Source organism: Plecotus auritus, assembly GCF_963455305.1.
Source record: "Plecotus auritus genome assembly, chromosome: 6".
NCBI lineage: Eukaryota > Metazoa > Chordata > Mammalia > Chiroptera > Vespertilionidae > Plecotus > Plecotus auritus.
In genome coordinates this window covers 82135517-82157438 of record NC_137773.1, presented here as the reverse complement: position 1 = coordinate 82157438, position 21922 = coordinate 82135517, and the positions used below count along the sequence as shown (strand labels likewise).

General features: G+C 54.7%; 4 protein-coding genes across 13 annotated transcripts in view; 2 read left to right on the top strand and 2 right to left on the bottom strand.

Annotated features, from left to right (window-relative positions):
- Positions 1-468: 468 nt before the first annotated feature.
- RNF126 (ring finger protein 126) lies at positions 469-15482 on the top strand. Of its 8 annotated transcripts, none has more exons than XR_013960857.1 (11): positions 479-724; positions 9946-10004; positions 10369-10432; positions 10973-11217; positions 12285-12353; positions 12427-12496; positions 13124-13217; positions 13459-13574; positions 13662-13832; positions 14512-14712; positions 15332-15482. XR_013960857.1 is itself a non-coding variant. In XM_080673424.1 (9 exons), the coding sequence occupies exons 1-9, from the start codon at positions 650-652 to the stop codon at positions 13809-13811; spliced, it is 942 nt and encodes a 313-aa protein (XP_080529550.1). In that variant the 5' UTR covers positions 469-649; the 3' UTR covers positions 13812-14432. The 8 variants fall into 8 exon arrangements, 3 of the variants coding, with proteins under 3 accessions (XP_080529550.1, XP_080529551.1, XP_080529552.1); XR_013960858.1 differs by having other exon boundaries at positions 534-724; positions 11006-11217; positions 15332-15477; XR_013960859.1 differs by having other exon boundaries at positions 557-724; positions 11006-11217; positions 15189-15432.
- Positions 5787-6233, bottom strand: LOC308250791 (nuclear cap-binding protein subunit 2-like; the record flags this gene model as incomplete). 2 transcript variants are annotated; one of them, XM_080673497.1, is made up of 2 exons in its annotated part: positions 5787-5995; positions 6116-6233. In XM_080673497.1, 2 exons carry the CDS (start codon positions 6231-6233, stop codon positions 5787-5789), a joined length of 327 nt encoding a protein of 108 aa, XP_080529623.1. The 2 variants fall into 2 exon arrangements, with proteins under 2 accessions (XP_080529623.1, XP_080529622.1); XM_080673496.1 differs by having other exon boundaries at positions 5787-6233.
- On the bottom strand, positions 14967-19981 carry FGF22 (fibroblast growth factor 22). 2 transcript variants are annotated; one of them, XM_080673428.1, is made up of 3 exons: positions 19272-19981; positions 16576-16679; positions 14967-16466 (listed from the first exon to the last, which is right to left on the bottom strand). In XM_080673428.1, exons 1-3 carry the CDS (start codon positions 19675-19677, stop codon positions 16449-16451), a joined length of 528 nt encoding a protein of 175 aa, XP_080529554.1. In that variant the 5' UTR covers positions 19678-19981; the 3' UTR covers positions 14967-16448. The 2 variants fall into 2 exon arrangements, with proteins under 2 accessions (XP_080529554.1, XP_080529553.1); XM_080673427.1 differs by having other exon boundaries at positions 15425-16489.
- Positions 19982-20494: 513 nt separating this feature from the next.
- POLRMT (RNA polymerase mitochondrial) overlaps positions 20495-21922 on the top strand; it is a 43704-nt gene continuing 42276 nt past the window's right edge. The window contains exon 1 of the mRNA XM_080673420.1: positions 20495-20538. Within this exon, the coding sequence (XP_080529546.1) occupies positions 20536-20538 (3 nt within the window). The 5' untranslated portion in view covers positions 20495-20535. The remainder of the gene's footprint in view (positions 20539-21922) is intronic.

Here is a 21922-nt window from a genome sequence, read left to right as displayed (position 1 = left end):
GGTCTCTTGCCTGTATTCATTCAACAATTGTTTAGGGAATGCCCGTGTGCCAGGCACTGTTATGAGTCTAGCCGGAAACAAAATACAAACATCCCATCTGCTGTGGAACTGACCCAACAGTTTACTAGGTGAAAATAGTGCTAGTGAGGAGGGCATCTCAATAGATTAGACATTTTGAAATAATTGAAAGACATGAGGAAGAATGCCTCTGTGTCGAGAACTGTGCACCCAGGAGAAGCACAGCCAGTGCAAAGGCCCGGAGGTGAGAGCGCGCCTGTTGCGTTCCAGGAGCAATAAGGACAGTGAGGGGAGATATTGGGACTTGAGGTCGGAGGAATAAGGAGGAGAAGTAGGGGGCTTTTGCAGGTTAGAAGAAACTCGACCTCACCCCATTCAGGCCCCGCCCCTCTGTCCAAAGCCCAGCTCCGGAGGCTCCAGCACCTAGTTTGCCCCTCGGCGGCCACCGTCGACCGGGCCACCGCCCGCTGTGCGCGCCGCCAGACCGGCTCCCGCGCTCCCCGCTCCGCCCCGTGCGCTGTGCGTGCCGTGCGTGAGCGTGCGCGGGCTCGTCGGCCGGCGAGTGAGCAGCAAACGGCCGGCGGCGAACGCCGCGCGGTGGGCGGGCGGCGCGGAGGAGGCGGCGGCGGCCATGGCTGAGGCGTCGCCGCAGCCCGGACGGTACTTTTGCCACTGCTGCTCGGTCGAGATCGTGCCGCGTCTGCCGGTGAGCCCCGAGCCGGGCGTTGGGCGGCGGGCTCTCTCCTGCGTCCTGCGGCGAGCTGGCCCAGACGAGGAAACTGAGCCCCAGCGGCGGCGGCATGGGCCCTGCGGGGGTTTCCGAGGCGGGGCCTGTCTCCGGTGGCGCAGCGGGGCCGGTGATCCCGATCCGCGGCCTCCCGCCCCGTGAGGCCGCTGGGTCCCCGACGGGGAAACGGAGGTTCGTGGAGGCCGCGTGACCTGCTCCGGCGCGCCGCCCAGGAGGAAGCGGGGCCTTGGAGGAAAGGTGACCGGGGGCCGTTCCCGGAGCGCGTCGTCGGCGCCGCGCCTCGCTGTGGGCCGCCCGGTGGAAGTCCCCCACCTGTGCTCCGTCGTCGGGACGAGGGGCTGTGGCCCTGCGCCGGTCTGACCCGCGTTCTTGCGCTTCCTTGGGGCTTGAGCCCACCGAACATCTTGCTCTTTTAGGCCAGTATTTCCCAAGATGGCCTGATCGCGCCGAGTGGTACAGGAGGGGGCTTCTTGATAAAGACAGTTCTCCAGGCCCCTCATTCCGGAGATTCTGAGTCAGTAGGTCTGGGGTGGGACCAGTGTTCCCCTGCTCTTGGCTGATCCGGTCCCATTTCACAGGTGGAAAAACAGGCCTTCGGCGGCTCATGCCGGCCACGGACCTGACATTTGCTGCTGGGCCAGTTCACCGGGAGCAGGTGTGGGATCTGGAAGTGGCCAGGATTTACTGAGCACCTACAGGGTGCGCTCCTTGTACTTTATCTCCTCACAGTCACCTGGCTGGTGGGTGGAAGAGCCTGTTTTGATTTCAAAGCTACACTTAGTCCTTCCTTTCCAGCCCTGGGGTTCCCTGGGAAGAAGGATTGCTGCTGGGAGGGGGCCAGGAAGAGCCAGGAGAAGGAGACTGTTCAGATGATCCTAGAAACAGAGAAGACAAGGAACTAGAGCTGGGAGAGTGGTGCCTAGGGTCCAGGAGGAGAAAAAGTGTAGGAGTGGTGTGGCTTCCAGAAGCAAGGGACTTCCTCCCCTTCCTAGGGAAAGGGGAAAATAAAATGAAACCGAAACCAGGGGTGGGTGAGCACAGACTTGGGGAGCTGAACTCCAGTCTTGCTTCTGTCTCTTCTGGCTTCCTGAGCCCCAGCTCTTGGTTCTTTCTTTCTCCACTGTGGCAGGAAGGGGCTGGTCGCCTGACAGCCCACCAGCCTGGATTAGTTGGATGCAGTCCCTCACAGTTGGTGTGAGCCCCAGGGTAGGCCCTGGGTGGAGGCTGAGGCTGCAGCTGGGCATCTGCACAGTTAGCTGTCCTAGGTTTTCCCATCCTGGGGCCAGCACAGGGCCTGGGTCCTGGCCTGGTGTGGCCACTTCCTGACTATATGGCCTTGGACCAGAAAGACTCTGACCTCTTCTGACTGTCACTGGGCTGATGAGGACTTTCCTAGTCACAGAATCCGGTGGTGTCAAGATAGCCATCACCTTTGCCCTCAGGGTTTATAGACTGGTCAGGGAGTGAACCTTGAACACTGATTGTCAAGTATTTAGTCAGGAATGGTGGTAAATATCCTAAGAGCAAGTATGGAAGGGAGGGGGTATCTGGGTGGATGGGAGGGTGCTTGGCGTGGGATTCAATGAGGCTCAGTAGACAGGGTGATGTTTATCATTAAGGGGAACACCTGGTGTTCTTAGGGAGGGAAAGTTGGTTCTTGGTAACAGCAGAAGGTCCCAGCCAGCAGTCACCCTCAGAAATGGGGACTTATGTTTGTGGGAAACTAGCCCCACTGTATCTGCTATAAGATACTTGGGCTGGTTTTTATGCAGCTCCTACTGCAGTTGTGACAGGAAATGGCTGTTGTCACAGTAGCTCTTTCTCAGGTACCCTGGACTCATGGGCTCTATCAGCTGGGCTCGAATCAAGGATCCTGCTGAGGCTGCACCCAGCTGCACGTCTTCTCTGCTGTGTGTGGGTGAGGTGTTCAACCTCCCTGGGCCTCAAGTCTCCTCGCTGTCAGATGGGTTTGATGAGATAATCCACACTTGCTCGATGAGGTCCACTGGGAGTATCTTTGTACAAAGGAGCCCAGCACCTGACTCCCAGAACGCAAAGGGAAAGGTGGGTCGCCTAGTCAGTGGTCAGCAAACTTCGGCTCTCGAGCCACATGCAGCTCGCGAGCCGCGGTTTGCCGCTCTGTTGACTAATGAGTTTGCCGACCACTGGAATAGGGGCTTAATCACAAGGAACAACAACAGCCTGTAATTATTGGAATCAAGAGTCTAGGTCAGTGGTCGGCAAACTCATTAGCCAACAGAGCGGCAAACCGTGGCTCGCGAGCTGCATGCGGCTCGCGAGCCGCAGTTTGCCGACCACTGGCCTACCTGGAGTGTGGCATGTGAGAGCAGGAACCAGACAGGTCAGCTGACTTGGAAGCCTTGAGGCTGATGCACAGGCCCAGACTCGATCCTTACCTGGAAACTGGAGTGCTGGGGACGTGGTGGATGTGCATGACTGCAGGGTCCTGGATGTGGACCTGCTGTGCCCGACATCCTTGGGACTTGTGCAGAGGTCAGTTCTTCAGGGCAGGTTCTTGCACACCAGTTGCGTGGGAGATGGGAGTCTCAGTCCCTATGATGGTATCAAAAGCAGCCTGGGAAGATTGAGGAAGGTTGGGTTAGGTAGGTGCCCCTGAATTAAACCATCTGCTGAGGTCTGTGTGTGTGTGTGATAGGTGTGTGGCTGGCGTGAAGTGGGCCTTAAATGATGCCAGGTCCTGGCAGGGCTCTGTACTCCGGCATCCAGCAGTGTGCGTAGGGCTCACGGAGACAGATGGGGCATGACTGGGGTGTAAGGGACAGGGATGGGATTGGGACAGTGTTCCCAGTGACATTTGAGGAGGTTTACATGGGGTGGAGGGAGCAGCAAGTGCACCCAAGGGGTCTGGGGGCTATAGAGGTCTCATTTTGTCTGTGTTTGGGTCTGAGTCCATGTACCCCTGCTACACCTCTGCACCAGCCCTCTCTGGGGTCAGTGCTGCACCTGGAGCTCTGCTTTTTCCCGAGGAACCCTGAGGGGCCCGGGCCACTGAGGCACTGTCACTGTAGTGGGTGATCATATGGGGCAGGCATCTCTCCAGCTCCTGCCTCAGTTTCCCCAACTTCACTGTGGGCCCTCTGCCTATGTATGGTGTGAAGGAGTCTTAGACAAAGGATGGTGCCTGTCCTGAGGGCTGGTCCAGGTGACATGGGCCCCCATGTTAAAGCCCCCATGTCCTTCCCGTCACCAAGGAGGAGCCAAATACCGTAGTACCTTCTGACCATGTCCTAGGGGCCCAGTGTACGGAGTGAGTGCTCAGTGAATTTAGCATCTGTGTGTCATCCTTGGTGCTCTGGCTACTGCTGTTGCTAAGGTGATGATGCTGGGGTGGTCCCCTTTCATCCTTTCTCTGAGGGGAGAAGTAACTAATTCATGACAAGTCATTGGCTAAGGCAGTGGTCGGCAAACTCATTAGTCAACAGAGCGGCAAACCGCGGCTTGCGAGCCGCAGTTTGCCCACCACTGGGCTAAGGATAGGTGCTCACAAGTTAGGGCCCAGTAAGCGGGCTGTTGGCTCCACCTAGAAGAGGAGCAGTTGCCACCTTGACCCTGTCACTGGAGATAAGTTCTGCCTTGTGGGAGGGATACATTCCATCTCACAGTCCCCTTGCTGGGATGTGGGTTTCTACCATTGGCCACTCTGATTTAATAAAAATCTCTGGGATATGCTCTCTGAGGAGGAGGGCATGGGAGACTCCTGGTTCTGGCTCCTCCCCACTGCCTGCAAGCAGGCTGGAGCCCTGCCTCAAGTCTGGGGCAGCCTATGGCTCAGAAGGGCCACTCTGGACTCTGCACAGAGCACAGAGGCAGGGCCTGACCACGACCCAATGTCAAACCACAGCCCTTGGGTCCTCAGCAGCTGCTGGATTTCAGAGCCCTGGGGATGTAAACCATCCTCCGTTTACAGGTGGGGAGTCCGAGGATTGCAGCCGGGAGGTGACGTTTGAGCAGAGACCCAGCTTCCGTGAGGGGGCCAGCCAGGTAGATATATGGGGAAGAGTGCTCCTCCAGAGGGGATGGTGTGTAGGCCCTGAGATGGGCAGGACCATTGTGAGGCTGCCAGGGTGAGAGGGCAGGGGGGAGGGCAGAGGCAGCCTGGACTTGGGTCTGGAGGGGGCGGAGCTGTGGGAGTGGCCTGGCCAGATGGTTCTGGACCTGACCATGTGCTGATAGTGTTTAGTGCTGAGATGGGGCTCCATAGTGACCTGCACAGAGTGGTTGGGTTCAGGCGGGTGTTGGGACCTTGGAGGACAAGGACGATGGGACAGGCTGAGAGAAATGAGTGCCCAGGAGCTGCAATGAGCCTTAAAAGTGGGAGAATAGGTTGCCCATTTCCAGCAGGTCAAACTGATGTTCATTCTGAGGCCACATGGCACATCTGCAAGACTGGGGTGAGGGCTCTACTAGGATTTGGACCTTCCTGTGAACCTGGACCTGAGGGGTTCCCTGGGCAGACTCCTGGTGATGGGCAGGTTTGTCTGACCTTGCCATGTTTTTTTTGTTTTTGTTTTTGTTTTTTACAATATCACAAAACTCCATTTATTAAACTTTATCTCAAGGCAACTTAAAAAAATTTTAAATAGTAATTACAGGCCCCAATGTGTAGAACATGAACCTGCTTACACACAAACACAGTAAACAAAATTGTAAACTTTTCCAATTTTCCTAAAAGACGTGTGGTGTTTTTGGCTGGTAAATCAACATTATAGATAAACTCCGTTGCCAGGGAACACAATTTTTGACCTGGTAAAAAAATCATTCCGGTAACCTTACACATGCCCAATATTCTAAGACTAGAATTAAAGGCATTCTTTTGGCTTCTGTCCTTTAATAATTTTCAGAGGAAAGCCATGAAGTGGTGTCTGGCTCAGCAGAGACATTGATCAAATATTTGTAAAAATGGCAGGTTTGCAGACCTTAGGTAATGTACATCAAATTCAGCAGGCCAAATGAGTGAGTTTTTCATGATGGTTTTTGCTCACTGGTTTTGGGCCAGTTTTCCATAGCCTCCTCTCCCAGCATCATAGTCCTGTCGATACTCATCTCGTACCTGGCCTCCAGATCGTCCACGGCCATACTGCCTGCCCTCCTTAAAGCCTGCATCCCAGTCTGTGCGAATGATCCGGTCATCCAGACGAGTTCCATTTATGTACCGCAGGCATTTTTCCACAAAGCAGAAACCACATGCTGTTTTCTTCATTTTATCCAGGCCCATAATGATTTTCTTTATGTCGCCACTTTTGCTGAAGAGTTCATAGATTTGTTCTTCAGTTGTATAAAAGGAAAGATTTCCAACATACAATGTACAGCTTTTCTTCAGTAATTTTTCCTGCTCTTCATTGTTACCCCGGAAGTGCTGGTCCCGGTACTGGCTCAGCTCCACATAGGAGTCACTGCGCAGCGCCTTCAGGAGGCCGCTGGACATAGTGCAGAGGTCCTGACCTTGACATGTTTATGGGGTGTCTGGTTACCTGCATCCTAACTGTGGCCAATGCAAACCCCCCGGCAGCCACATTTCCCCGTGGGCTTGTTCACAAAGCCTCTTGTAGCTCATGTGAAACCTTGAAGTAAACAACAGGCTGAGGGCTGGCAGGTGGGTGCTAGGAGGAGCACCTGAGTGACACCCCACTGGCTGGGAATCCCGTGTTGGGTTATGATTATGGTGATCACTCACTATGGTAGAGCTGTCCCTTGCCCTCACACCCCTTCTTAGGAGGGCAGAGGACTGCTATCCTCACCATTTCTTTTTTTTTTTTTTAATATATTTTATTGATTTTTTTACAGAGAGGAAGGGAGAGAGATAGAGAGTTAGAAACATCGATGAGAGAGAAACATCGATCAGCTGCCTCCTTCACACCTCCCACTGGGGATGTGCCCACAACCACGGTACATGCCCTTGACCAGAATCGAACCCGGGACCCTTCAGTTCGCAGGCCGACGCTCTATCCACTGAGCCAAACCGGTTTCGGCCATTTCTTTTTTTTAAAAAAATATATTTTATTGATTTTTTACAGAGAGGAAGGGAGAGGGATAGAGAGTTAGAAACATCGATGAGAGAGAAACATCGATCAGCTGCCTCCTGCACACTCCCTACTGGGCATGTGCCCGCAACCAAGGTACATGCCCTTGACCAGAATCGAACCTGGGACCCTTGAGTCTGCAGGCCAACGCTCTATCCACTGAGCCAAACCGGTTAGGGCTCCTCACCATTTCTTATAACAATTTACTGAGATATGACCCATTTAAAATGTACACTTCAGTGTGGTTAGTATACTTGGAGTCCTGCACCAAAGCCCTTCATCCAATTTCTGAATATTCCATCACTCCAAAAGAAACCTGTCCTCATCAACAGTCACCTCATCTCCCTCCCCTGACAACCACCAACCCACTTCCTGTCCCTGTGGATTTGCCTGTTTTGGAGAGATCGCATAAATGGAATCATGCACTGTGTGTAGCCTTTTGTAGCTTCTCCCACTGAGCTTCATGTGTCCATCCACGTTATAGCGAGTGTCAGTGCATCACTCCTTTTCATGGTTGAGTTATGTTCCAATACATGGATGACCACATTCAAGCGTTGATGGACACTTGGGTTGTTGTGGCTCTTGTGACTCGAGACATGGTCATGGTTGGATAGGATTCTTTGTAGGTGTGTTTTTATTTCTCTTGATGGACACCTAGCAGTGGCATTTCAAGGTCATGTGGTAACTGTGTGACCTTCAGAGGAACTGCTCACTGTGTTATAGAGAGACTGCCCGTTTCACATTCCCACCAGCGTGTTGGAGGTTCTGATTCCTCCATGTCCTCGCCAGCACTTGTCACTGTCGTCTGTTTGAGGGTAGTCATCCCATGGGTGTGCAGTCTGTCTCCCTGGTTGTGACCTGCATTTCCGTTACCGGTGGTGTCAAGCGTCTTTTTATGGGTAATGGCCATTTGTGTATCTGAAGAAATGATCCTTTGGTCATTTTTTAACTGGGTTGTTTGTCTTTTTTTTTGTTGTTGTTATATATATATATATATATATTTTTTTTAAATATATTTTATTGATATTTTTGCAGAGAGGAAGGGAGAGGGATAGAAAGCTAGAAACATCGATGAGAGAGAAACGTCGATCAGCTGCCTCCTGCACACCCTCCACGGGGGATATGCCCGCAGCCAAGGTACATGCCCTTGACCGGAATCGAACCTGGGACCCCTCAGTCCACAGGCCGACGCTCTATCCATTGAGCCAAACCGGTTTCGGCTGTTTGTCTTTTTTTTTTTTTTTTTAAATATATTTTATTGATATTTCACAGAGAGGAAGGGAGAGGGATAGAGAGCTAGAAACATCGATGAGAGAGAAACATCGATCAGCTGCCTCCTGCACACCTCCCACTGGGGATGTGCCCGCAACCAAGGTACATGCCCTTGACCGGAATCGAACCCGGGACCCTTCAGTCCGCAGGCCGACGCTCTATCCACTGAGCCAAACCGGTTTTGGCCTGTTTGTCTTTTTAATGTTGAATTGTAAGGATTCTTTATAAGGGGTCCTCAAACTTTTTTTTTTTTTTTTTTAAATATATTTTATTGATTTTTTACACAGAGGAAGGGAGAGGGATAGAGAGTTAGAAACATCGATGAGAGAGAAACATGGAACAGCTGCCTCCTGCACACTCCCCACTGGGGATGTGCCCGCAACCAAGGTACATGCCCTTGACCGGAATCGAACCTGGGACCCTTCGGTTGGCAGGCTGACGCTCTATCCACTGAGCCAAACGGTCAGGGCTGTCCTCAAACTTTTTAAACAGGGGGCCAGTTCACTGTCCCTTAGACCGTTGGAGGGCCGGACTATAGTTTAAAAAAAAAACTATGAACAAATTCCTATGAGCACTGCGGGCCCGGGACGAGTCGGCTGCTAAACAGGACAGGCAGCGGCACCGGGCGGGCCGGATAAATGTCCTTGGCGGGCCGCATGTGGCCCGCAGGCTGTAGTTTGAGGACACCTGCAGTTTATATATTTTGGATACAAGGCCCAATGACCTGTGCAGCTCCCACCTGCCCTCCCCACTTGGCTCCGGCAGCTTTGCTTTTGGCAGCCAGGCAGGTGAGAGGGACCAGGGGTGCGCTATGGAGTGCCCACTGTCCAGATGAAGATGTCCAGCACCCCACCATGGGGCTACTTGTGCAGAAAGCAGTGCCACATGGGACTGTAAACAGCCCCACCTTCTCTCACAGCACATGGGCCGTGCTTCTGAAAATCACCTTGGGCAGAAGCAGGTCTTGCACACGGCTTGTGTCCTCTCTGTGGCTTTAGGGACACCTGTGATAACCTTGAAATCTGCACACACCCAACAAGCACGATGTAGGCTGGGGTCACACACCAGCTTAGGGTCACAGATCTTCTGCCAGGGCTGCCAATATGTTCCAGAAATTCCATTGTGGGGCATCTACATGCCGGTCCCTCTGCCCTCAGTGGCCACCTTCCTGGGAGCTGAACCTCCTCTGATGCCCAGATAGCCCTGGAGTCCTATACAGAGTCTCTTGTGCAGCCACCTAGGAGTATAGGGTCAGGCGCCTGCCCAGGACCACATCTCCTTTATGTGCGTGTAGGGGGGTCATTCGAACATTCTCTTAAACAGCTTTACTGGACCCTCAGGCGCCTGCCCAGGACCACATCTCCTTTATGTGCGTGTAGGGGGGGGTCACTCGAACATTCTCTTAAACAGCTTTACTGGACCCTCATTAGCTGGCCTATGGTTGCTACAGGCCTTGTCAGAGCCTTCATCAGCTAATATACTGAGTGGACACACTGAAACTCTGTGACTGGGATGTGCGTGGGTGGAGAGATCACCTGCAGAGGAGCAGGTCAAGATACAGAGGTTGTAGCTCTGGTTGATGTGTGCCCGTGCCCAAGCCCTGTCCATACCCACCAGCTGGACCTCTGCTGGGTCTGACCCTGGAATGCAGCAGTTTCACAGATGGGTTCCTTGAGGTGATACCCATCCTGGGCCTCACTCCTATCCTCTGCTGCTTGCTGGGGCCTGAGACCAGGGACCAAGATGTGTCTTGCTCCAGGCAGGGATGTCCAGTGAGCCCACAGAGGCAGATGCCATGGGGGCCAGGATCCTTAGATCACACTCACCTGCTCTCTCCTCCCACAGGATTACATCTGCCCACGATGTGAGTCTGGTTTCATCGAGGAGCTGCCAGAAGAGACCAGGTAATGCAGCCCCTTGGTCACAGAGGTCTCGGGCCCAGGTGCATGCTGGTAGGATCCAGGCTTCTGGGGTGAGAGGGCAGAGTTGTGCCGAGGGAACATGTGGGAGCTGCACCCAGTGCTGGTTCAGAGCTGTTTTGGTGGACAGAGCCTGGGAGGGTGATGGTGGGCAGGGGGTGGGCTTGGGGCAGTGCCCTGAAGTCCCTGGGCAGCCAGAGATTAAGATGGTCTTCACTCTCCTGACTTGGGATGAGGGCAGGGGCTGCTGAGGGTGGAGAGTGACCCTGAGGCCCGTGGGGGTCAGGCGGGGGTCCTGCCTCTTCTCCAGCGGGTCGCCCCACTGCTGACTTGCACCGTGTCCACCCAGGAGTACAGAGAACGGTTCCGCTCCCTCCACAGCCCCCACAGACCAAAGCAGGCAGCCATTTGAGGTGAGTTGACTGGCCTCCCCTGACAATGGATCATGCCCTGCATGGCTGAGGAAACAGACTCAGCCCCTCGTCCTGCAGGTGGTTGTTCACCCCGCTCCCCAACAGGCAGGGTTCTCCTTCTCCCCGACTACTGGGGCCTTTTTTTTTTTTTTTTTTTTAACTTAAAAAAAAATTTTTTAATTGATTTGAAAGAGGGAAGAGGGGGGGCAGATAGAAGGAGAAGCAGCAACTTGTTTTTCCTCTTAGTTATGTATTCATTGGTTGATTGTTGTATGTGCTGTGGCCATGGATCGAACTTGAAACCTTGGTGTATTGGGATGATACTCTAACCAACTGAGCTATCTGGCCAGAGCCCTGGGATCTCTTGAACTCCCCATCCTTGGTCCCTCCTCCGAGAGCCTCCTGCATCCTGCATGTGCACCAAGATTTCTCTGGTGTCTTCCTGTCCCCTTGAAGCCCTGAGCCTAGAACAGTGGCCACAGTGGGGAGGAACTGTGGCGCCCATGCAAGGGGCCCACGGTCACGGCCTTCCTCCCGCAGAATGTGGACCAACACCTCTTCACGCTGCCGCAGGGCTACGGGCAGTTTGCTTTCGGCATCTTTGATGACAGCTTTGAGATCCCCACGTTCCCCCCAGGGGCGCTGGCCGACAATGGCAGAGACCCCGAGAGCCGGCGGGAGAGAGAGCAGCAGTCCCGGCACCGGTATGGCGCCCGGCAGCCCCGAGCCCGCCTCACTGCGAGGAGGGCCACCGGCCGGCATGAAGGCGTCCCCACGTTAGAAGGGTGAGGGGGCTGTGGGGGGCAGGTGGGTGGGTTGCTCTTGGGGGCTTCTAGCCTGCCCACCTCACTTGGAGACCATCTGCCCATCCAGAAGATGGTGTGGATGTTGCCTCTGGGCAGGGCAGTTCTCCCATGAGTTCTGGCAGAGCCACCCAAGCCCACCATGCAAAATGGGGTGGTGCAGATAGGGGTCGGGTCCCTCGCTGGGGGGCTGGGGGCTGAAGTGTGGCTCAAGGACCTGGACAGGGCTGGGAGAGCCTCATGTCCACTGAGTGTCCCCATTGTCCTTCTGAGCAGGGCTTCATTGGGTGTGGCTGATTCACCTTCAGGTCTTTGTCCCAGAGCAGCAGCGAGCTGGTAGTTCCTGATATCCCTGCCCTGTAACGGGGCGCCTTGCCCCCTCCTGTGTGCAGGTACCCAAACAGCTTTTTAGCTTGATGACTGCACAGGAAGGGGAAAGGCGCTCAGAAGGACTGAGAATAAAAACATTGTTCCTTGCAGGCCCCATCTCTCCAGAGGAGGCGAGGCTAGGCTTCTCACACATCTCTGAGATAACTTGACTATACATGAAGCCCCCATGTCACTTAAAATGGGCTTACTACATACAGCCCATCCATTTCCCTCACTGAGCTGGAGGCATTTCTAGCTCGGCCCAGCCAGTCCCTGATGCCCCTGCTGTCTCATGTCTGAGCAGCACCCACACCCTACAGACCTTGGGCTCTGGGTACAGCAGGATCTGGACTGGATGTTTTGGGCCTGCTGCAAACAGCAGGGTTGACCCCATGGCTCTCATGACCTCCAGGATGTTCCCCCAGGTTGTATAATGGGGTTTGGATGTGGTGTCACAGCCATAGGTGCCATCTGGGCCTTGGGGAAACCTGGCCTGGAACTCCGTGAGGTCCCTCCCATGTTGCATTCTTCTTCCTCATCACAAATCTTACTGGTCGAAAGCACAGCCTTTAAATGTTGTGGATTTAGAAGCGGGGCTCCAGTTTTCTGTGTGTTCCTCCCTAAGGAGGCCCTGACCCTGGGAAGGCACTAACCACAGGCCTGGCCTTGCTCTGTTCCAGGATCATCCAGCAGCTGGTCAATGGCATCATCACTCCAGCCACCATCCCCAACCTGGGCCTGGGCCCCTGGTGAGTAGGTGGGCGGGTCCCCTAAGTGCCCCCCAGCCCCTCTGCTACTTGAACCCCACACGTCTCTGCCCAGGGGTGTCCTGCACTCAAACCCGATGGACTACGCCTGGGGGGCCAACGGGCTGGATGCGATCATCACGCAGGTACAGGGTGGGCCTCCCCAGGTGGCACTAGGGTCATCACCATCGTTTCAACAGGCCATTCCCCCCTGCCAGCCCCCCAGCACTGAGAGGATGAGAGGATTGTAGGAGTGTTCTGGTGGATTACATCCCTGGCGTGGACGCTCAGTTTCCTAGTGCCCCAGAACTTCCATCCTGAGGCTGGGGCACACCAGCCAAAATGCTTCCTCCTGGCATGGCACCACTGTAGAGCAGGAAACCGCGTGCCAAGGATGGGTGTTCACCATAACCTCTGTGGCACTTGTGAGGCAGGAACATTGCCACTTTCAGGGTTGCTCGCCAGTGACCCCTTTGAGTATTTTGTCTCTGACGGGATCTAGCCCTCTGGTTCTAGCTGATGCCTCACAGGACACAAGACCGCATGAGCCCAGGGCCCTGTCTTCCTGCTCTGGCTGTGAGGTGACACTAACTAGATGAGCAGAAGAGTGGGCAGGAGCCGGTGGCTGGGCCTCATGGGGTGACTGACCTCTAATCCCTAAATGGAGGATCTGGGGGACCAGGACAAAAGCGGCCTTAGTGCTTTTGCAGGTAACCTAGCCTTGCATTTCAGAGTCGGGCAGGGCTCCTGCACTCTGGCCTCTTGTCTTTCAGCTCCTCAATCAGTTTGAAAACACAGGCCCCCCACCCGCAGACAAAGAGAAAATCCAGGCCCTCCCCACCGTCACTGTCACCGAGGAACACGTAGGTACGTGGCCCTCAGTCACCCAGCTTCTTTTCTTTTCAAGGTATTTTCCCTAGGACTTTTATGTTAGACCAAAGGTCGGCTTGAAGGGGAGGCTTTATCAGTGTCTCCTCTGTTCCCCTGGGACACAGGACTCAGGACATAGCCTCTTTCCCTCCCCTGGGTCCAAAGTGGCTCTGGATGGGCAGTCTCCCCAATGGGACACCTTTGATTGGATGTGTCACGGGATCCCCGCTCCCCGCAGGCTCTGGGCTGGAGTGCCCTGTATGCAAAGATGACTACGAGCTGGGTGAGCGTGTGCGGCAGCTGCCCTGCAACCACCTCTTCCATGACGGCTGCATTGTGCCCTGGCTGGAGCAGGTGAGCAGGTGGGTGGCCATGGCCACGGGCCCTCTCCACCTCTGCCCCCTGTCAGCCTCTGAATTGCTTCCCTCTCTCCCCACAAAGCACGACAGCTGCCCTGTCTGCCGAAAAAGCCTCACAGGACAGAACACGGCCACCAACCCCCCAGGCCTGACCGCGGTGAGCTTCTCCTCCTCCTCATCGTCCTCCTCCTCCAGCTCGCCCAGCAATGAGAACCCAGCAAGCAACTCCTGAGTACCCCCACCAGTCCCCAGAGTAAGCACAGGACCCCAGCCAGCACCAGGCCCTGTGGGCAGGGGGGACATGGACATCCCAGAGGCCAGGAGGTGCCCCCCACCTGCCTCAGCTCTCACACCACCATGGCTCCCATGGACTCCGGTGCCAGCTGTGCCCCCAACTGTGGGCAGAGGCTCGGAGGACCCACTGCCTCCAGGCTGTGGAGGAAGCCCGGCCCTCCCCCAGGGATGTCCCTTGAGGGGCTGGGCACAGAGGGGCGTAGGGCATATGTCGCCCTCAGGCGTCCCCAACATCCCCTGTCCCATTTGTCTCTAACCTCACCCTCTACATGTTCAACAGTGGAAAGGTTTTTATAATTTTAAATTATTACTGCTTTGAAATAAATGGACGTTAGCTCACATGCGGCCCTGCATGATCTGTGGAAAGACGGGGTAGAGCCACTCAGCTGGGGTCTTGGCCCCACCAGACAGGCCAACAGTCCCCGCCTTAAGTGCAGGGGGCTCGGGACCACAAGAATGACCAGCAAAACAGAACTAAACTGCTCTGACAGATGTTTTTTAAAGGAAAAAATATATGTATCTTGGAAGTTATTTAAAAATACACCTACTTAGAGAAGCAGGTGGTTGGCGTTTTCCTTCTGCGCCGGACCCTGGGTTGTGCCTCTTGGGCACCAGCCAACACCGCTGTCCCAAACCAGAACCCTGGAAGTGGACTGGTGACGTTCGACCAGAAGGTGCAGAGGGTCACTGCGTTGGAAACATGAAACAGGAAACCCCAATGTGCTGAGCTGTCAGGTGGGGCCTCCCCAGCCCGTGCTTACTGCAGCTGATGGTGTTCATGTACGAAGGCTATTCTGGAGTGCAGGGTCACCAGGGTGGAACCATTGGCCCTGACCACAGTGAGTGTCCACTCTGTACTACCACCCCCCACCCCCACCTCCCATCCCCCCATAAGTGACCCCTGGCTTTGTGTTCTATATTTTAAGTGGCAGGAGGCTGGGATGGGTGGAAGCCCTCACCCTACTCCCCAGGGATTACCTGCCCCAAGCAGAATGTCCCACCTTCGTTTAGGAGGAGCTCCCACGTTAGCCCCCCACCCCCATAAAACCCCATGGGGTAAATGGCATCATCATTCTCACTTTATTTTTTTAATATATTTTTATTAATTTCAGAGAGGAAGGGAGAGGGAGAGAGAGAGAAACATCAATAATGAGAATCCTCAATCGGTTGCCTCCTGCATGCCCCCTACTGGGGATCGAGCCTGCAACTCTGGCATGTGCCCTGACCAGGAATCAAACTGTGACTTCCTGGTTCATAAGTGGATGCACAACCACTGAGCAACACCAGCTGGGCAATCATTATTTTCACTTTATAGGAGGAGAAACTGAGGCCTAGAATGGAATTGTCTGATGCAAGGCTCCAGAACTCAGCCCTGTGGTGGGGGTTTCTGGGGTTCTGGGAGAGTGGTGGGGACTCCCCCATGCACAGCACTTCCCATGTACTCCCCTCCATCCCCAGCCTATGGAGGACACTGACATGAAGACCCTCCGTCTGCACATGGCACCCCTCCCCCTGAAGAACTGAGAAGCTTTGAAGACATTACTCAATTTCAGACCCTGTATGTGTGTTTCTATATCTGCTGTGACCACACACATTTATTCTTGAACACTTCTGGGATCAAGAGTCTTGCATAAGTCTCAGGGGCTAACTAACCCCAGGTGTGGGCAAGACTGGTCCTTCCTTAGGCTCCAGGAAGAACCATTTCTGGCCTTTTCCAGCTTCTAGAGGTACCACATCCCTGGCTCATGGCCCCTTCCTCCATCTTCACAGCCAGCAGCATAGCCTCTTCCATCTCTGACTCAGATGCTCAGACCTCCCTCTTAGGAGGACCCTTGTAATGATAATGCTCCCCTGCACCCCATAATCCAGGATCACCCCCATCTCAGGGCCTTGACTTAATCCTACCTGCAAAGTCCCTTTACAGTGTGAGGCAACATGTCCACAGGTCAGGACCTATCACCCATGGCATGTCCAAGTTGTCCTCTCCCTCCTGGTCCCCAGACTCCCTGGTCCCTAGCTTCCCCGCTCCTCTCTACCTCAACACTCCAATGGGTTCCCACTGCTGCGTCTTTGATAGGTTGTATCCCGGCCCAGAATACTCTTCCAAGATCTGGTGACCTTCAGTCTCTAGTCCAGGAGGTGCCTTGTTGGGGACTCCTCGCTCCCCAGCTTATGACTCAACTCCTACAGCTCCTACTCAGCTCAGTGTTCACCCACCTCAGATTCAGACAAGGGTGGGTGTGGGGTTCCTGCAGGGTCCCCAGAGCCCTGCAGACAGTAGGCATTCAATGCTTGTGAAAGGAATGAGTGACCAGACATGGTTTGGCCACAGCCTGGGCCTCCTCCAGCCTCTGGTCCCTGGCCACCTGCCCAGATGTCTTTTGGATCTTGTCTAGCTGTTCCTCATGGCCCCTCGGGGCCTCAGGAGACCATGACGGGCAGGAAATGAGTGGAAAGGTGGTGCCGCCGTGTCCGGCCACCGCGTCGAGGGACCCCCCGCCTGTCCAGCGCCAGGAACATGGGCCGGCCTCGGTGACGCCAGCGAAGTGAGGCGTAGGTGTTGTAGCCGTTCTCCTCAATGCGCTCCTGGAACCTACAGTGAGCAGTGTAGATCCGCTGCGGGGGGTCAGGAACATGAGGCCACTGGACCCTGTTTCCTGCCAGTGCCTGCCCACCACCGGCCACCCCCACCATGCACTCACCGACCCATAGAGGTGGCCCCGGCGGCTCATGGCCACGAAGAAGCCGGTGTGCACAGCCTTGAGGGCCACGACGCCCACGCGGATGGAGCGGATCTCAATGATGCCTGCTGGGAAGGGCTCGGTTAGGGCCCTCAGCCCCATCTGCTTCCCATTTGCTCTCATTCATTCATTCAAGTAACATTCACCAAACACCACCTGTGTGCCTGGCCCTATGCTGGGTATGGGAATACACTGGGGCCCACACAGGCTCACCTGTGTGGGCCTGTCCAGAGGATGTGCCCCTGACACATTGGAGGATGTAAGTGGGGAATAGTCGGGCTTTCTCCAAAGGGTATGGGGAACCAGAGCAAGCTGTGGGGCAGGGGAGAGTCCTGGTTAGGTCAGGGATGAGAAAACCAAGCCAGAGGAGTTAGATGCTTGCCTGAGTGAGCTGTTGATTTCAGTAAGAACAAATATTGAGTGTAACTGTGACCATGGACTGTGCAGCTTCCCCCACAGTTCTCATTGCCTTTGCCATGTCTGGCCCTGACAACTCAGCCAGCTGCAGCCACTCAGTTACAGGGAGATGAAACTCCAGAAGGGAGGCACTGCCCAGGCAAAGGCCTGAGGGTGGGACATGGGTGTTTATAGCACAGTGCATTCAACTTGATAGCCGTTAACACTGTTTGAGTGCCAACTCTATGCCAAGCACTGCACCCCACTCAGCCCACACAGTTCTGGGGTCAGGCATCTTACATAATCTTAGGGGCTAACCCCAGGTGTGGGCAGGACTGGTCCTTCCTTAGGCTCCAGTAAGAACCATTTCTGGCCTTTTCCAGCTTCTAGAGGTGCCACATCACTGGCTCATGGCCCCTTCATCTTCACAGCCAGCAGCACAGCCTCTTCCATCTCTGACTTGGACCCTCCTGCCTTCCTCTTATGAGGGCCTTAGTGATGATACTGGGTGCTGACTGTGCCCACTTCCCAAGGGGGAAACAGGCCTGGGAAGGAGGAGAGGCAGCTTCAGGCCCCATCTGTCGGTGGGTGACCCTGGGTGACCTCTGCCTGGCTCTGAGCCAATGTTTCCTGTCCAGTGAAGCAGGACTTCAGGATGAGCCACACACACCCTCAGCCATGCACTGGGGTCTAATCTGGGTACCTCTTATATGCTGTGCTGGGCATGAGGGACATAGTGGTGACCAGAGACGGCTCATCTTCATGGGGTCAAATCTGTGCATGGAGGTCTAATCTGGAGTCAAGGTTTTGCCCTCTGGTCTTCAGTCTGTACTTGGATACCTGAGATAACAAGGAGCTCATCCCATGCCCCATGGGGCCTTGCACCTGCTGTTCTCTCAGCCAGGCCCTTGGCTCTTCTTGTGCATGGTCAGCTCCTTTTCTTGATATGAGGCTCAACTCAAGCCCACTTCCTTGGAGAGGCCCCCAAGACCTCCCAGATAAAGCAGTCCCCCAGTCACCTCTTGTACATTGCCCTGTTTTCATTTTCTTTGCACCACATGTGGTCCCCTCTGAAATTATATTACATGTTTAACCACTTTACCCTCTGTTCTGGCACCGCATGAAGGTGAGCTGTCCTGGTTACCCCTATGTCCCTTGTACCCAGTACAGCATACAAGAATTGCCCAATAACCACTGAATTAATGAAGGACATAAGACCTCCAAGTCCAACCCACACAGAGCCATCAACCAATCATCTATCACTCCATCACTGCCCAGATGGGAAACTGAGGCTGGGCTAGAAGAAGCAACTGTCTCAGGTCACCCAGCAGAGCCAGGCCTCAACCCCAGCCTGAGGCCACCCTGCCTGGCTGTGTCCACCACCAGTCAACCGGCCCAGCCAGTCCCCTGTCATTGCCCCGGTCTAGTGAATCTAATGAGGGCCTTGGGAGCCCCAGATGAAAGCATCTGGGAAGGGCAGGGGTGATTATCTGCCCTAATGGTGGTGATTCAGGCAATGGCCAGCGATTAGCTTCATTCCCCCGGCCCCTCACCCCACCCCCGCCCAGGGCTCAGAGTTGTGGGGAGACTGAGGCAGGCCCATGGCGTCACCAACCGCCCTGGCTTCCCAACTGTCCCCAACCCCCTTCTCTTTGCCCCTGCATCTCCTCTTGCCTCATACATTCCACAGATACTTATTGAGAGCCTATTGTTTACTGGGTGGGGCAACTGGGACAGTGACTCCATCTCGATGAGGTTCTGGAGCATCAAGGAACTCCAGCAACACAACCCCCCAGCAGTGTGACCCTGGGCAGGTCATTTCCCTCTCTGTCTCAGTTTCCTAAAAAGAAATAGAGGGGTCCCTAACCCAGGCAGATCCTGAGTTTTGTTTTGCATTGTGGGAGTCAAGTTCAGAGCCCAGCTTTCTAGAGTCTCAGTTTCCCCTCTACAAATGGGCCCAGTGACCCCAAACTCAACTATCTGTAAACACCCTTTCTCCGCTAGTGAGCCAGGCCTGGAGCTGGGAGCTTCCTCTGTGACCATTTAGGTTTGGCCGAATTTACTGTGGAGGAAAATGAAGCCAAAAGGGTAAGTGACTTGGCCAATGCCATACAACCACAGGAGCCCCCAGGACCATCCGTCGCGTGAGGGAGGACCCAGCTCATCGTTAAGATTACTGCTGCAGTTGTTATTGCCCGCCTATTTGTCCAGAACCTCCCCCCCACCCCACCCCCGTCACCCGGCAGCCCCACGCGACTCACTGTCAGGGCTGTGGCACCAGCGGGTGCCTTGCACGAGGCCGCTGGGGTCGACGCGCAGAAAGAAATGGGTGGAGGAGAAAAGGCGCCGCCAGCGTACGTCGCCCTCTAGGTGTGGGTAGCTGCGTGGTCTCCGGAGACCGCTTGAGGTCCTCGCAGTGCCGGGAGCCCGTGCCAGCAGCAGCCATGCCAGGCCCAGCCACAGGCGGCAGCGCATGGCCTTGCCGCCCGCGCTCTGCCGGCTTTTGCCTCCCGGAGCAAGTCCGCGGCTCTGCCATTGCTGAGTCAGGGGCGGAGAGTCCGAAGGGGCCGCCCGGTTTGGGCCAATGGGGAGCCTTCGGGCTGGGAACAAGGCGGGGCAACTGGAGTGGCGCCAGGACGCAGTGGGCGAGGGGCGGGGGCGGTCCATTTAGGAAAACCTGCTGGGGCCTCGGCGTGTGTTTGTCTTGCGTTGCGGGCAGGGCGGTGCGTGTCTGTGAATCACCGGGTTGGCCTGCAAGTGCTGCGGGGTGTAAGTGTGAGACAGGCAGGGCACAGAGACAGAGAGATAGATATAGAGACAGAGAGATAGAGACAGACAAAGAAACAGACATAAACGCAGAGTCAGAGATAGAGACTTGAGACAGCGACAGTGAGAATGAGGCAGAGAAAGACCTGAGAGACATAGAAAGAGCGAGATACAAAGACTGAGAGGCAAAGAGACTAAGAGGCAGAGCTACAAAGGGAAACAGACAAAGCTGGAGAGATGAGTATGAGACACGGGAAGATGGTTAAAAGAGACAGATATGGGAGAGACGGAGAGACAGAAGTGGAGTTGATTAGGGGTCAGAGATTGAGTGAGAAGTTCTGGCCTGAGTCTTTGATGTCTGTGCTAGCCAGGCCCCTGGACTGAGCATGTCCAGATGGAACTTGTCTGCCCTCGAAACTGGAGCTTCCTGAGAGCCAGGCCTCTGGGCAGGAGGCTTTGCTGAGGGGTGGGCATGGGGGTGGGGGAGCATGTGGGTACAAGAGCAAATGATCGCTTGTGAGACAGTGCACACAGGCATTTGAGCAGGTGGGTGGATGGGGTGTTGTGGGTGGGGGATGGGGACTCATGGACATGTCTGTAGCCAGTGGATGGTGACCGAGGACAGCACCCCATCCCCAGCGTCTGGAGCTGCATGTCCTAAGCATTAGGAGTGGGATGGCCCCATTTATACCCACATCTGCTCATCATTTACAGAGACGTTCAAACCTCACTGGGAACATCCTGTGACCTTGGTCCTGCATGGTGAGTACAATGAACCTCACACACTCAAAGCCAAGAGGCGCCATTGATAGGTGGGGAAACTGAGGCCTGGGCGGGGCAGCAACTTCCCCACAGCCCCTCAGAGGACACATCCCAGGGTTCCAATCCCTGACCCTCTGCTCCCATCAGCCTAGTCCTATAGCCAGAGCCCCAGGTGGCACCTTTAAATAGCACCAGGGTGAAGAAAAGGTGACAAGCCCACCCTACTGGAACACTGGAGGGGTAACTGATCCAGCTGGAAGCTGAGTCGTCTTCCTGGAGGCTCTGGGGGATTCCATGATCCCTCTTCCTGGCCCCAGGAGGGCCCCACAGGGGCTGCCCAAGCCCAGGACTCCCGATGGGGGAGGATGTTCCTATGGCCTGGTCCAGTTCAGCCTGTCTCGCCACACTGGGGGCCCTGAGGCCAGCACCTGAGGCTCCTGCATGCGTTCATCACTTCCCCAAGCCTCAGTTCTTCTCTGTAAAATGTGCCAGAAAAGGAAAAGCTAGAAGGATGGAATGAGATACTCAACACCTTGCTGGGCAGAGGTACAGCACACAGGCTCGAAATAACATTCCCCACTTGCCAGCCAGCCAGAAACTTGGTCTTCACTTCCTAGAGTGTTTCCAGCCCCCTCCTTGTGTGACAGGTGGGACACACACCTGGGAAGCTGGCCCTGCCCCGAGTGTTGTTGGAGTTTAATGACAGTTTCATTAAAATATAATTCACATACCACACAGTGTTTGCAGTCCATGCAAAGTTTTCAACCACCTCGATCTAGTTCCAGAACATTCTGTCACCCCAAAATGAAACTCCTTCCCCTTTAGCACCTACTCCCTACCACTTTTCCCAACCCCTGGCACCCACGAACCCACTTTCTGCCTATGGATTTGCCTATTCTGGATATTTCACAGAAATGGAATCACACTGCATGTCCTTTTGTGTCTGGCTCCTCCCACTGAGTCTTGCGTTTCTAAGGTCCATTCACGTTATCGCATGTGTCAGTACTTCATTCCTTTTCACAGCTGAGTAGTAATATTTCAGTGTGTGGATGGGCCACACTGTTTATCTATTTCCCCATTGATGGGCACTTGCTTGTGTCTACCTTTTGGCTGCTATATACCATTGCTGCAGTGGACATGTGTGTACTGGCATTGGTGTGAACATATGTTTTTATATCTCTCATGTATATACCTAGGAGTAGAATTCCTGGGCCATATAGTTATTCTATGATTAGACTTTTGAAGGACTTCCAGCCTGTTTTCCACAGCACCTGCACCATTTTACATTCCCGTCCACAGTGCGTGAGGGTTTCAGTTACTCCATATTCTCACCAGCACTTGTGATTGTCTGTCATTTTGATTATAGCTGTCTTAGTGGGTAAAG